Source organism: Silene latifolia, chromosome Y, assembly GCF_048544455.1.
Source record: "Silene latifolia isolate original U9 population chromosome Y, ASM4854445v1, whole genome shotgun sequence".
Lineage (NCBI taxonomy): Eukaryota > Viridiplantae > Streptophyta > Magnoliopsida > Caryophyllales > Caryophyllaceae > Silene > Silene latifolia.
In genome coordinates, this window is record NC_133538.1 from 326,722,105 (window position 1) to 326,737,539 (window position 15,435).

At 42.9% G+C, this 15,435-nt stretch overlaps 1 protein-coding gene across 1 annotated transcript; it reads left to right on the forward strand.

Annotated features, from left to right (window-relative positions):
* The first annotated feature begins 14,475 nt into the window (after positions 1–14,475).
* On the forward strand, positions 14,476–15,087 carry LOC141631352 (uncharacterized). The gene has a single exon (XM_074444037.1). The coding sequence runs from the start codon at positions 14,476–14,478 to the stop codon at positions 15,085–15,087; it is 612 nt and encodes a 203-aa protein (XP_074300138.1).
* The last annotated feature ends 348 nt before the right edge of the window (positions 15,088–15,435 follow it).

Below are 15,435 nucleotides of genomic sequence, written 5' to 3' on the forward strand. Positions count from 1 at the left end.
TCATAACACTGACTGAGCACCACTTCCTTGACGACAAGACTTTTTTAAAATTGCTCTACTAGATCACGACGCAGCATATTAGACGGAATCACAAATACCAACCTTATAAATATTATCCATAACATGACCCTTGAGGCCGGAATCTCACACCATTACCTACAGATACCATATATACACATATGAGTATAACATATGACGCGGAACACACATATAACGACTCGTAACTATCACGCCACATTATTACTCGTGAGGCCAGGACCTCACACAATGTTTTACACACCTCATGGACCCATAAGCGAATTTATGTAGCCAATCCTGATCACGTAAGTTACCACTTGACAATGAATACCTCTCATCCCGACTTAACTCAGGTGCCTTTCATAACATATCCTCTCATACACGCAATTGTCACCCCTCCGGCAAATGTAGCCATAACATTATTGCTCAACTTCCAGCGAGCACCTTATATATCTACATCTTATACTCCCTCACAACCACACATACTAATCACCTCCACAAGATCAACCTCATTAGGACAGCTAACTTCCCTAAAGTAACATCATCCTCAACCACTAGTGACAATACTATGACGCCAACATCCTTCATGTGATTACTCTCTTACTATCACTTCTTAATATAACAATCCGTTTCCTCCCTTTGGTTATCATCCCAAATAACGAATATTCAATCCATTAACAAAATATACCTCAACATTATTCCCAATTCTATACTTTATCATATCCTCACCTAACTTTCCACCAAAATCTCAGGTCGTGCAAACACTCTACAAGCTTCATACTCCCTTAATACCTCGAAACTCACGGTTAACACGTTGTCCTGCTCTCCTATATAACCATTAACTCACACCCTCTGGTGAGGCTATCGTACATTTCCATAATTTCCTACCTTTATGCTCCTTAACTGTAATACTCCGTATTTATAAGTCTTGGGGTACTCTATCGAGTAGGCCTTACTCTGTCGAGTAAGGGTAAGTTGCGAAATAGAATAGTTTCTGACCTGTTGGGTACTCGATCGAGTAGTCAGGGGTACTCGATCAAGTAGGTACTCGATCGAGTACCTTGGGTACTCGATCGAGTGTCCGGTTTTACGGGGAGTTTTCTCGGGTTTTGTTAATTATGCGATTAAGGTATTTAAGTTTCGTCGTCATTGTTTTAAATCACTTTTACAAAACCTAAAACCCTGTTTAAGAGAGAAAGCAACAAGTTCATCTTCCTAATCGCATTCTTAGCAATTCCCGAGTTCGACGGTCAGCGGTTCTTGTCGTTATTCGTATCGTTGAGTTCCTTGCGTCGAGGGTAAGATGTACGTACCCTTTTTATTGTTTTTCCCTTGATTTGGTTAAACCCTAATTTAGAGATTGGGGTTTTTGTGTGTAGTATGTGATGTGTAGCCTCTATGTGTTATATGATAGGAGGAGGGTTCGTAGAAGAGGCTTTTTGATACGATGTTGATACCGTCCCCGATCAAGTTGTGCTTTCCAGGTAGGATTTCCTACTCAGTATTAGTCCCATAATGGGATATTGGTGATGTGTTGTATTTGGTTGTTTGATATAATGATTGTACTGTGTTTGTGGTTGTGATTGCTGTTGATGGTTCTCGAGATGCGTTCTCGGCTGAGTGGGGTCACTTGCGGGAGTGACTTCACGCCCTAGTTTCGCCCTTCGTGGAACCCGCCACGGAAGGGGATGTGCACATTAATGGACAGGGTTATCGCTCACTATGTGGAGCGGGGATTTGGTGGGTACGGCTGCGGTCCCCCATCGCGCAGAGCGGTCCAAAGGGGATGAAGGGATTGAGATGATGGGAATTGGTTGGCTGTGTGTGTGTGTGTGTGTGTGTGTGTGTGTGACAGTTAAGCTGTCTGTTTATCTTATTATTGTTATACATATTGATTGTGTGATTAGTACTGACCCCGGTGTTGTTTTGTAAACCTGCGGTGATCCATTCGGGGATGGTGAGCAGATATTGAGCAGGTATTGAGATGAGTACTGGGATAGCTGGGATGCCACGACATGATGATAGGAGTCTTCCGCTGTAGCCTTTAGTTTATTTACATTTCAGTTAGACAATCAGTTTGAAATCATGTAACGTACTTTTGGTTTGGTTTTGAGGATTGTATCAGTTCACTAAATTATTTATAATAAACATTGTTTCTTTATTGTTGTTTGATTATCATTGCCTCGGGTAACCGAGATGGTAATGTCTTCATACCTGAGTGGTCCTGGTAAGGCACTTGGAGTATGGGGGTGTTACAAATGGTATCAGAGCGACGATCCTGAAACCTGTAACCAATGAACTTAAGGAACATAGGGAGTCAATTGAAATGAACCCGGGGTAAAAGTTGTAGGAGCTAGTGCAAAGGCTTGGGAGACGTCCTAAAGTCGCAGGGGTCGCCCTACAACTTTGAACCGGTCACATGGGGGAAATGTTTGTCGAGTCGTATGTGTGTTTGGTTAACTTGTTTACGAATGTGATGGAATGTGTTAATTGTTGGATGTTGAAGTAGAAAGTTGAGCATGTGAAAGAAAATGGTGATATGAGGAAACTTGTTGATGAGATGATAACATGTTGGATGATTTACAATGTGGCATTTAATAACATGATGAAATGGTTTCGTAGATAGTAGAAAAGATGCGTAGTATGCTTATTATGATATAATGTGGTTTATAAAGTTTAGCATGTTAGCATATGACGTAACATGCGGGTAGCTTCTATGAATTAGTGTTACTCGATCGAGTGAGACTGACTCGATCGGGTGGGTTTTTGGCGATTTTGAGTCCAGAATCGAGTTTTGGGGCACTCGATCGAGTAACTAGGGGTACTCGATCGAGTAGGGGGTCACTCGATCGAGTAGCCTAGATAATCGATCGAGTAGGTAAGAGATCAGAAGGTCTGTTTGGGTTCTGGAGTTTGGGTACTCGATCGAGTACGTGGGGCACTCGATCGAGTATCCCGTTACTCGATCGAGTGTGTTTGGGAACTCAATCGAGTGGGCTCTGGGCAGCGTGTTTTCGTGTTTTGAGGTTTAGTACGTGTGTTTATGTTTACCCTTTCTTATATAGCTTCAAGATGCCGCCCAAGAGAACTGCTTTGTATGCGAGAGCTGAGATTATGACCGTGGATGACATCGTTAAGATGTTAGAGCACCAGGATGCTCTCACTGAGACCCTGAAGAGAGTGAATGAGGACAAGGATAAGAATAAGGAGAAGGAGGTTGATCATTCTAAAATCAGCCTCTATATTGCGAGGTTTAACCCGAAAGAGTACAAGGGAGTTGGGGAACCTAATCTGCTTGATAGTTGGCTGAGAGAGATGGAGAACATCTTAGACTTGGTTCATTGTCCTGATGAGATGAGAGTGGAACAGTCCGTGTTCTATCCGAGGGAGGCAAAGGCAAGTGGTGGGATTCAGTGATGGTGAGTGCTAAGGAAATATATACCAACCAAGGCTTACCTGCTATACCTTGGGAGGAGTTTCGTAGGGCGTGAGAAAGGAGTTTGTACCGGAACATGTGAGGAGTAAGTTGAGAGAAGAGTTTGATGGTTTTAAGATGACTCACCGAGATGTCCGTGGGTGAGTACTACAGTCGTTCAATGAGAAGTCTAGGTATCTTTGAGGACATGGGTTTGAGTGAGGAGAATTTGGCATTGAGGTTTGAGAGGGGGCTGACCACCAAGATTATGGATAAGTTACCCGTGGGGATCCTTACTGATGTTAAGGAAGCTTATGAGAGGGCTGGGAGAGCGGAGAGGTTGGTGGAGATGGCTCAGGAGAGGTCAGGCGGTGAGAAGAGGAAGTCCGAGAGCGAGGGTGGTGGCCAATCGAATCACAAGAAAGGCAACCACAATCGCCTAAAGGATTTTCTTCCGGGTCTGGGTTTAGTGCTGGGGCTTCCTTTGGCCGTGGCCGTGGAAGTGTGAGTAATAGTTGGGGAGTGACCTGCTATGGTTGTGGTGGTGTAGGCCACAAGAGACATGAGTGCACGAGTGCGCCGGGATCCTTTCAGAGACTCGCACAGAGCTTCATGAGCAACAGACCGGGCCGGATCATGGCCAAACCGGGAAGTCAGAGTTACCAGAGTGGAGGCAACCGCAACGGCGGTAATTTTATCGAAAACACCGACGAACAACAACAACAATCAAGGGTCGGGTGCTAAGCCGACCGCATCACCAAGATCTTGTCCAGGGAGGTGGGCGGAAGACCAAAGGCAAGTTATTCATGATGGAGAAGAAAGCAAATGAGGAAGATGCGCATGTTATCACCCCAGACATTCCTTGTTAATGGTATTCCTACCTTTGTTTTGTTCGATTCGGGGGCTTCTCAATCGTTTGTGTCTTCGAGTCATGTTAAACAGTTGGGTTTGAGAGTATATGAATCATTAGTGAGCAAGTTTTCATACCTTCGGGTGAGTCTGTATCGTGTGGGAGGTTGTTTAGAGATGTATCTTTGATAGTTGGGCAAGTTGATTTCCCTGTAGACTTGCTAGAGTTTCCTTTTAACGGTTTTGAGATGATAGTTGGGATGGATTGGTTAGGAAAGTATAAAGCTAAGATAGACTGTCATCAAAATAAAGTGTCCTTAAGAGGTCCAAAGGGTGTTAGTGTGTCTTATCGTGGGTTTCTAGTCAAACCCAAAGTTAAGTTGATTGCAAATTTATTACCTTGAAGTCTTATCTGAGGAAGGGATGTCCTTTGATCCTGTGCCATGTGAGAGATGACCGGATAGAGATTCCGACAGTTGATGAGATACCAGTGGTGGGAGAGTTTGCAGATGTTTTTTTCCAGAGGAGATTCCGGGGTTGCCACCGAAGAGGGAGATAGATTTCACCGTCGAGTTGAAGCTAGGGACGGGGCCGATCTCTAAGGCACCGTATCGTATGGGTCCTAAGGAGATGGAGGAGCTTAGAAAGCAGTTGGATGATCTAATAGAGAAGGGATACATCAGACCAAGTGTATCGCCGTGGGGAGCACCAGTTCTTTTCGTGAAGAAGAAAGATGGGAGTTTGAGGTTATGCATAGATTACAGGGAGCTGAACCGTGTGACGATAAAGAACAAGTATCCTTTGCCAAGGATAGATGACCTGTTGATCAGTTGAGTGGTGCAACAGTGTTTTCTAAGATTGATTTGAGGTCAGGGTACCATCAGGTGAAGATTAGAGAGGTGGACATACCAAAGACAGCTTTCACGTCAAGGTATGGCCATTATGAGTATGTGGTGATGCCGTTTGGGTTGTCTAATGCGCCAGCGTTTTATGGATTTGATGAATAGAATCTTCAGACAGTTCTTGGACCAGTTTGTAGTGGTGTTTATCGATGATATCTTAGTCTACTCTAAGACTAAGGAGGAGCATGAGGAGCATCTGAGGATCGTGTTGCAGACTTTGAGGGATCATGAGTTGTATGCTAAGCTGTCCAAGTGTGAGTTCTGGTTAGAGAAAGTTGCTTTTCTGGGGCATGTGTTCTATAAAGATGGGGTAGCTGTGGATCCGGCGAAGATTGAGGCAGTGACAAAGTGGGAAGCACCAAAGAATGTTGCTGAGGTTAGGAGTTTCTTGGGTTTAGCTGGATACTACAGACGGTTCGTGAAAGATTTCTCCAAGATAGCTAGACCGATGACAGCGTTGATGAGGAAAGAGAACAGGTTTCGTTGGGATGAGAGTTGTGAGACGGCGTTCCAGACATTAAAGGAGCGTTTGACCACAGCTCCTGTCCTAGCATTGCCTGAAGGGAGCGAGAATTTTGAGGTTTATACAGATGCCTCGAAGAATGGGCTGGGATGTGTGTTAATGCAGAATGGTAAAGTGATTGCCTATGCTTCTAGGCAGTTGAAGCCTTATGAGGAGAATTACCCTACTCATGATCTGGAATTGGGTGCAGTGGTGTTTGCTCTCAAGATTTGGAGACACTACCTTTATGGAGCAATCTTTAAGGTATTTTCTGATCACAAGAGTCTTAAGTACATCTTCACGCATAAGGAGTTGAACATGAGACAGAGGAGGTGGATGGAGCTGATTGGCGACTACGACATGAAAATCATCTACCATGAAGGGAAGGCCAATGTTGTTGCTGATGCTTTGAGTAGGAAGAGTGTACATTCTTTGTGTACAGCTCTATCCTTGATGAGGCTGAGGGATGAGGTAGCGAGTTTTGGGATACATATGATGCAGAAAGGAGATGCCATGGGTGATATGACAGTACATATGGAGTTTTATGATGATATTCGGGATAAGCAGGCTTTGGATCCTAAGATAGTGGAGTGGAGAGCTGGAGTAGAGAAAGGGACAGTGTCCCGCTTTTCTATTCATACAGATGGTAGTTTGAGGTTTGATGGTAGGTGGTGTGTTCCTAATGATGAGGAGTTGAAAAAGACGATCATGACAGAGGCGCATTGCACACCATATTCAGTTCATCCAGGTGGAGACAAGCTATACAAGGATTTGAAGAAAACGTTTTGGTGGCCTGGGATGAAGAAAGAGACAGCTGAGTTTGTGTCCCGTTGTTTGACATGCCAGAGAGTTAAAGGGGAACAGAGACGACCACAAGGTAAGATTCAGTCTTTAGAGGTGCCTGAGTGGAAGTGGGAATCCATTTCCATGGATTTCATTGTGGGTTTGCCTAAGAGTCAACAAGGTAACAACATGATTTGGGTGATAGTGGATCGTCGACCAAGTCGCCACTTTGTTCCAATGAAAGATACATGGACTAAGGCACAATTGGCTATGGCCTATCGAAAGAACGTGCTTAAGTTACATGGAGTCCCTAAGGACATAGTGTCCGACAGAGATGCGAGGTTTATATCGAGGTTTTGGAAAGAGTTGCAGAATCGTTGGGAACAATTTTGAAGATGAGTACGACATTTCATCCTGCGACAGATGGGCGATCGAGAGAACAATCAAGACTCTTGAGGATATGTTGCGAGCTTGTGTGATGGATTTTGGTGGTAGCCGGGAGCAGAGGTTGGACTTGATAGAGTTTTGTTACAACAACAACCTATCACACCGTATTGGTATGGCACCGTTTGAGGCTTTGTATGGGAGGAGATGTAGGAGTCCAATCTGGGACGACAAATGATCTTTGAGGCAAAGGGTTTTAGGACCAGAGATGGTGCATGAGATGGTGGAACAGATTAAGATGATCGGGGAAAGGATGAGAGCAAACTCGGACAGCAAAAGAGTTATGCAGATCTACATCGCCGGGATATAGAGTTTCAAGTTGGGGACAAGGTTCTTTTGAAAGTTTCTCATATGCGTGGAGTTATGAGATTTGGGAAGAAAGGCAAGCTAAGTCAAAAGTTTATAGGGCCTTATGAGATCTTAGAGCGAGTTGGGGAAGTTGCTTATCGTCTGGCTTTACCAAATTGCGTTAGAAAGAGTGCATAATGTGTTTCATGTATCGCACCATGGAAGTATGTGAGTGACCCGTCACATGTGTTAGAGGCAGAGAGCTTAGAGCTAGATGAGTACTTATCATATCTTGAGGTGCCTAAACAGATTCTAGACCGAAAGGTTAGAAAGACTAGGGGTGGTGAGACAGTTTTGCTCAAAATCCTTTGGTCTAACCACGAGACCGAGGAAGCTACATGGGAGCCAGAGGAAGCTATGAAAGAGCGTTACCCTTTCCTTTTTGATCAGGTATGTATGGTTACTGGGACGTAACCTTGTTTCTTTTAGGGGGTAGGAGATGATCGCGTGCGCTTTTAAGAGTTTTATACACCTTTTATATGTAGTGTCGGTATGTTTGTCGGGATGAGTTGGGTTAGTATCATGGGGAGTACCTTTGTTTAGTAGTGGTTTGAACTTCGGGGACGAAGTTCCTTTTAAGGAGGGAAGACCGTAATACTCCGTATTTATAAGTCTTGGGGTACTCTATCGAGTAGGCCTTACTCGTCGAGTAAGGGTAAGTTGCGAAATAGAATAGTTTCGACTGTTGGGTACTCGATCGAGTAGTCGGGGTACTCGATCGAGTAAGGGGTACTCGATCGAGTACCTTGGGTACTCGATCGAGTGTCCGGTTTTACGGGAGTTTTCTCGGGTTTTGTTAATTATGCGATTAAGGTATTTAAGTTTCGTCGTCATTGTTTTAAATCACTTTTACAAAACCTAAAACCCCGTTTAAGAGAGAAAGCAACAAGTTCATCTTCCTAATCGCATTCTTAGCAATTCCCGAGTTCGACGGTCGCTTCTTGTCGTTATTCGTATCGTTGAGTTCCTTGCGTCGAGGGTAAGATCTACGTACCCTTTTTATTGTTTTCCCTTGATTTGGTTAAACCCTAATTTAGAGATTGGGGTTTTTGTGTGTAGTATGTGATGTGTAGCCTCTATGTGTTATATGATAGGAGGAGGGTTCGTAGAAGAGGCTTTTTGATACAAATTGTTGATACCGTCTGATCACAGTGCTTTCCGGTAGGATTTCCTACTCAGGATTAGTCCCATAATGGGATATTGGTGATGTGTTGTATTTGGTTGTTTGATATGATGATTGTCTTGTGTTTGTGGTTGTGATTGCTGTTGATGGTTCTCGAGATGCGTTCCTCGGCTGAGTGGGGTCACTTGCGGGAGTGACTTCACGCCTAGTTTCGCCCTTCGTGGAACCCGCCACGGAAGGGGATGTGCACATTAATGGACAGGGTTATCGCTCACTATGTGGAGCGGGGATTTGTGGGTACGGTGCATGTCCCCCACAGTGTAATGGTCCAAAGGGACAAAGAAGGGATTGAGATGATGGGAGTTGGTTGGCTATGTGTGTGTGTGTGTGTGTGTGTGACAGCTTAAGTCAGTCTGCTTATCTTATTATTGTTATACATATTGATTGTGTGATTAGTACTGACCCGGTGTTGTTTTGTAAACCTGCGGTGATCCATTCGGGGATGGTGAGCGATATTGAGCAGTATTGAGATGAGTACTGGGATAGCGGGATGCCACGACATGATGATAGGAGTCTTCCGCTGTAGCCTTTAGTTTATTTACATTTCATTAGACAACGGTTGAAATCATGTATCGTACTTTTGGTTTGGTTTTGAGGATTGTATCTGTTCACTAAATTATTTATAATAAACATTGTTTCTTTATTGTTGTTTGATTATCATTGCCTCGGGTAACCGAGATGGTAATGTCTTCATACCTGAGTGGTCCTGGTAAGGCACTTGGAGTATGGGGGTGTTACATTAACTCTGGTCAACGTTCTCTCAACTTACTTCCATCCCTCTTTCCCCCTTTTTACTCAATAATACAAATTAATAATTCATCTCCTTTCCCTTTCTACCTAACTCTTTAGTCATTTGTTTATTTTCCCATAGCTCCACAACTCTAATTCCATTAATTCATATCAATATCTTATTATTTATCCTCTCTCATCTTGCTTCTCACTCACCTTTGTCACCATTAAGTCCACACACTAACAGTTAGTCTTCAATTAGTCGTATCTCCCTCTCGTATCTCTAGATAACCAAAAAAAAAATAATTTACCTCATACCTTTTATTTCCAGAGAATTACACACCAGACTCACCCCTTGATATTCCAAATTCCAAACTCGGTCACTATCTACAAATCCACGTCGCGACATAACTCCATCTACGTTCACTATATACCCCTCTACTTCATCCCTTTAAAGCAACCTTTCATTACATATATCCTTAAGCAGCACATTCCTAACCGTCTCCCTCCATAAATCCTTACACATCCCAATTTTCCACTATTCGCATCCCTCATCTCGATCTTTCATCCTCCCATTTCTTTACACTTATATCACTCTTGCCCACAAACACTGACTTTTATGTTACTCAACACACGACTATATCACTCACCATATCTCACCAACATGTTCCTTATCCTGATTAGCTCATCATTCCTCCCTTTTCTTTTTCCACTATCCCTCACAACCATATTAACACATGTCTTCCTTACCCAACATATGTCCTTCACAAGCCGGAATTCTCCTTGTCATAGCCTTTGGTAACTTTCGTATCCAGACCGTCACATTTATAAAAGAACGCTTTAAGACTCAAAACATACATGTATACATACCCTACGACTCAAAACAACCGTAAGAACATAACTACCTACTCAAAATGACCGCCCATTGAAGTACTCGGTCGAGTACATAACATACTAGGTCAAGTACAGGATACTCGGTCGAGTAACTATATTACTCGGCCGAGTTTTCGACTCCAGAAGAGAACGTAATTATCACAGAGGATTACTCGGTCGAGTATTGGGAATACTCGGCCGAGTAGCCCTTACTCGGTCGAGTATTACTTTACTCGGTCGAGTACCAACACAATTTTCAGTATCGTCCAGTTTTCGTAAAACAGTCATATCTCACTCGTTACTTGGTCGTTTTGGGCGTGTGACCACTCGTTAGAATCGTACGAAGACAAGCTATCACCTCAACTTGGAATCACAACCATATCATTTCTAGAACTCGACTTATGATAGTTTTAAGACAACCCTTCCATAATCAATCATCATACAAATCAAATTTCCTAAACCAAAACAATTTGAACATGCAAAAGGCAACAACAACAACTCAATACTTCAAGAAACCAGTACACAATTGAACTCTTATCATACCCACATGAAAATTAGACACGACGTTCATGTATATAGACACCTGCCCGTAACCATATGCTACTACCAACAATCAAGCATTAACATCATCATGTTCACATGCACATGTACCACTACCATACTTCATGCTCAAGATTGTATTAAACAGGTAACATGATCACATTCTTCATGCTCAATATCAATCATGTACAAATTCACAATTCACCTTTCATATTTTACCATGTTCCAACACTTAACATGCCATCATATTCATGCTCAAAGTTTAACATCAACAATCCTCGATACATCTTTCATTAACTATCACATTCCACTTCTTTCATCATTTCATCCAACCATACACAAGATTCAAACTATAGGTATCAAACTCACATGACTCAACATACAACAGTTTCCCTCCATGTAACCGGCTTGAGATCGTAAGGGCCTTAATGCGACTTCGGGACGTCTCCCAAGTCTTTGCGGTAGCTCCAAACAACTCTCCCCGGGTTCATTTTATTTAGACTCCCTAAGTTCATTGGGTTCATTTGATTTAGGTGCCGAAATCGTCGGCTCTGATACCACTTTGTAACACCCCCTCATACCAAGGTACCTTACCAAGGACTACCTTAGCATGAAAGGCTGTTACCATCTCGGTTTCCCGAGGTTAGTATATCAAAGTTACCAATTCCAAACAACCTTTATTAAAGTATAAAGAGTTAGTGATTACATGTTTCCAACACTAAACCAAAGTATAACTGTGAAAGGTCTAACAGTTACGAAGAATGCAAGCTAAGTCTCTTGACGACGGACGCTAGACTCGAGTGATGACTCCCAATGACTGTCCCGTAGCTAAACATCTGCATTACCTGTCATAATCTGCTCACCATCCCCGAATAGATCACCGCAGGTTTTACAAAACAACAATAACGGGTTCAGTACCGTTCAATCAATATAAGACAAACAAACAATGTAACGAGCTGATCATCCTCCATCCCCGGTCTCCCGATCTCACACAGTAACCGACTACACACCGAAGTGTGTAGCCCTGCCAGATTACCCATCGCAACAGGTAATCCTCGCCGCCAGTGGGTGACCGCAGCCCATCCCACCTAGTCCAGCTCATCAACGAGCGACTAACAATCCTTGTCCCTTAATGTACACATCCCCTCTCGTGACGGGTTCCACGGTGGGCGAACTAGGGTGTGAAGCCACTCCCGCAAGTGACTCCACCACAATCGCACACACAGCATCACAGCTGTCACAACACCACAACCGTCACAACACAACCACATCACCACCGCCATCACAACAACCATACTCCGATGATCAGCAGATAACAACAATTACAACACTAGCACAGTCTTAAATCAATTAACAGTAACTGAGTAGGGAAACCCTACCTTTTTCGCAATCCGCTTACGCTGCAATCAACCATACAAATGCATAACAATTACCACATCGTCACCTACAACAACAATCATATAATTCTAATCACTAACTGTAAAACCCCATTCCCCCCAATTCATGAATAAAGACAAACCCTAGAAGAACATGAATGACATGGAGAACAAGGACTTACCAACAGTAGAATGAGGGATTGAATGCAAGAACTACGACGATTGCACACACACAATGGAGGATTAGGGAATGATTAGGGAGTGATTAGAGAAATCGTAAAATGATTAGGGTTGAAATGACGTTTAGAAACTAATTCTTAATATTAAATAACCCTAAACACTCCCGCATCAAACCGCTGAAATATTACTCGCCAGACCGGATACTCGGTAGAGTAAAGAGTATACTCGGCTGAGTATCCTCTACTCGGTCGAGTATTCATCATACTCGGCCGAGTATTCCTCGGCAGAACCAAAACAGAATACACAATTAGCACTACTCGGCCGAGTAGGCTCTACTCGGTCGAGTACCTAGCTTATGAAAATCCGTAGTATTACAGTCTTCCCCCCTTAAAAAGAATTTCGTCCCCGATGTTCCAACCCAACCTATAAAACATGGACACTGATGCGTGTCTAATATATGATGTTTTACACCCTATTTTACACGCATTTTAGAGCTCAATTGATTAGTTTATGCTACTATTTCCCTTGTTTCGTGTATTTCTTCCTTTTATTGTGATTTTGTAGGAATATGAAGATTTCAGCGGAAAATAAGCCAAATCCGTCCCTAAGTACTTAGCATTGCATTTGACATGGATTATTGACTCGAGGAATGAGCTTGGTGCACGTTTCAAGGCCTAAAGATAGCAAAAGCAAGGGTGCGTACGAGTTTAACAAGCAAAGAAGCATTTCACGATATTGCAGCCTCATTCAGATGGCTATATCTCGAGTTCTATAGCAGATAATCGAGTGATTCTAATTGGAGTGAAAGCTTATCCCCTTAGCTTTCCAACGCCGTGTAGAATGCCTGATTTGACCAAGTAACGAAGAAATGGCAGCTGTTTTAAGATCGGTGCGCGCTGCCGCAGAATCGTCGAATGTAATTATGACAAAGATCTTTGGTCGATCGACTGGCCTCATTGGTCGATCGTCAACCACGCGAGCTGATACGCAAATTAAAAGTCGAGAATAGTTCAAGCCCATATTGTAATTAGGTTTTAGGAAGGAGTTACATTATTTTCTTATATAACGTAACTTCAGTTTATCAGAGGGATTATCATCTTCTTCCTAACATACAGTAGCTATTTTCGTAGTTTAGAATTCTCAATAAAGTTCGCACCTTATTTCCGGATTCATCGCTTGTTCCTTAGCTATGGTAATTCTAATCCTTTAATTTCAGTATTGTTATTTCGTTTCAGTAGTATTAATTCTTGCTAGATAGAATCCCAAACCCTAGTTATAGTTTTATGCAAATTTATTCATCATTTATTTCAATTATGCAATTCTTTATGCCTATTATCAAATTAGTTCTTATTATTTGCATAAGTATGAGTAGCTAAACACCCCTTGCTAGGATGTAGGGGATCTATGGCGTAGATGGCATTAGAATAGGTGAGCCCGCATTAAGGCTTGGTCGATCGGCTGGCTTAACTAGTCGATCGACTGAGCCGGTTAGTCGATCGACTGGGGTAGCTGGTCGATCGACTGACTTCGTGTCTGGTTTTTCTTTGTTTGTTTCGTTAAGTGCTTTATCTTTCAATGAGACCGAGAGGAGACTTGATAGATGCTTAAACATGACCATCCCGTAGATCGAGAGATAGGAATGGACAATAATTAACGAGTTAAAACGATTAAATTGCTAAGATCGAGAGATAATGTGATTTAGTTTGCATTAGGAATCATTAATCAAGAACGAGAGTTAGTATTAATGAGACTTAGGGATTAGTAGCATAGGGCAAGAGGTAGCTACTATTTAACATGGACCGAGAGGACTTGTTTTCCCCATCCTTCGCGACTGTATTTCGGACTTACCTAGGATTATGTGCCATCGCAGCTATAGTGAACCGACCGTCTTAGCATTTCTTTTATCATTGTTTACCGTCCTTATTTACTTTTATTTGTTTATTTAGTTTATGTCATTAGATTTAGTTATAATTCTCATCAAAACCCCTCACTTGTTAGATAGATCAAATATAAAGCAACTATTATCTCCCTACCTCCCTGCGGATCGACCCTTACTACCGCTTGCTAGTAGTAGTTTGGTTTTATAAATATTATTTTTGTTACTCACATCGACAGGTATCAGACACCTAACGCTAACTCCACCAACCACTCTTCCTTCCACAACATGGCTCACGATATCGTCTCGACTATAGCATAGCCTCCCAATACTAACTCCCTTATACTATTGGGTACCCACAACCTAAATGTTGCCAACTCTATCTTAGTTCATAACGCTCACTAACATCCTCAATTACCAAGACAATCCACCAAACAAGATCAACCATCAAAACGGAATGTTACAGTATGACTTGCAATTCGAACCCAGAACGGCGATAAAATCCCAAGCCCTAGCAGATTTTGTCTCTGACTTCTGCCCTGCTACTCGTGGGGAGGCAGAAGAAGGAATGCTGACAATAATGGGGAGCCAGGATAGCGAGATATGGACCCTATACATTGACGGAGCCTCAAATGCAAGGGGAGCCGGTGTGGGTTTGGTCCTTCGATCACCTAAAGGTGATCTGATAGTACAAGCTATTAGGTGTGAGTTCAAGGCAACCAACAACGAAGCCGAGTATGAAGCCTTTATACTTGGGATGCAGATGGCATCGGGGCTTAAGGTAAGGAACCTGAGGGTGTATAGTGACTCCTTACTTGTGGTAAATCATATAAACTACGAATATGTGGCGCGTGATTCAAAAATGATAGCCTACTTGAAGATAGCCACAGAGAAAAAGTCAAAGTTTAGAACATTCAAGATAACTCAGGTGCCACGAGATCAGAACGTGGAAGCAGACGCCCTAGCAACATTAGGGGCCACCTTCCAGCCCACAGAACTACTAAACATATCGATTACCCATGTGTTGACCCCAGTCATCCAGAAGGAGCCAGATCAGAATCCGGTGTAAGAGGATGTACACATGCAGTGTGCACAGGGAGCCAGGACGCTGGTTTCCACGATGAGGACATCGGATGCGTGATTGAGGGTTCCATACCTAAATTGGCTAAGGGATGGGACACTCCACGAAGACAGAAAGGAAGCACGAGTTTCGGGATAAAAGCTTCCCGGGTATATCATGATTGATAACATTCTCTTCGAAATTCATTGGCGGGACCATGCCTCGGTGCTTGAGCAAAGAGGAAGCGAAACGATCTTTTGCAGGATGTACACTACGAGAATGCGGAACCATGCTGGAGGACGAAGTCTCACAAACAAAATTTTGAGATAGTATTTCTGGCCCACCATGCGCGCAAAT

What these genes read in the sequence shown, in the direction of transcription:
- LOC141631352 (XM_074444037.1), top strand. Translation starts at nt 14,476, where the DNA reads ATGTTACAGTATGACTTGCAATTCGAACCCAGAACGGCGATAAAATCC.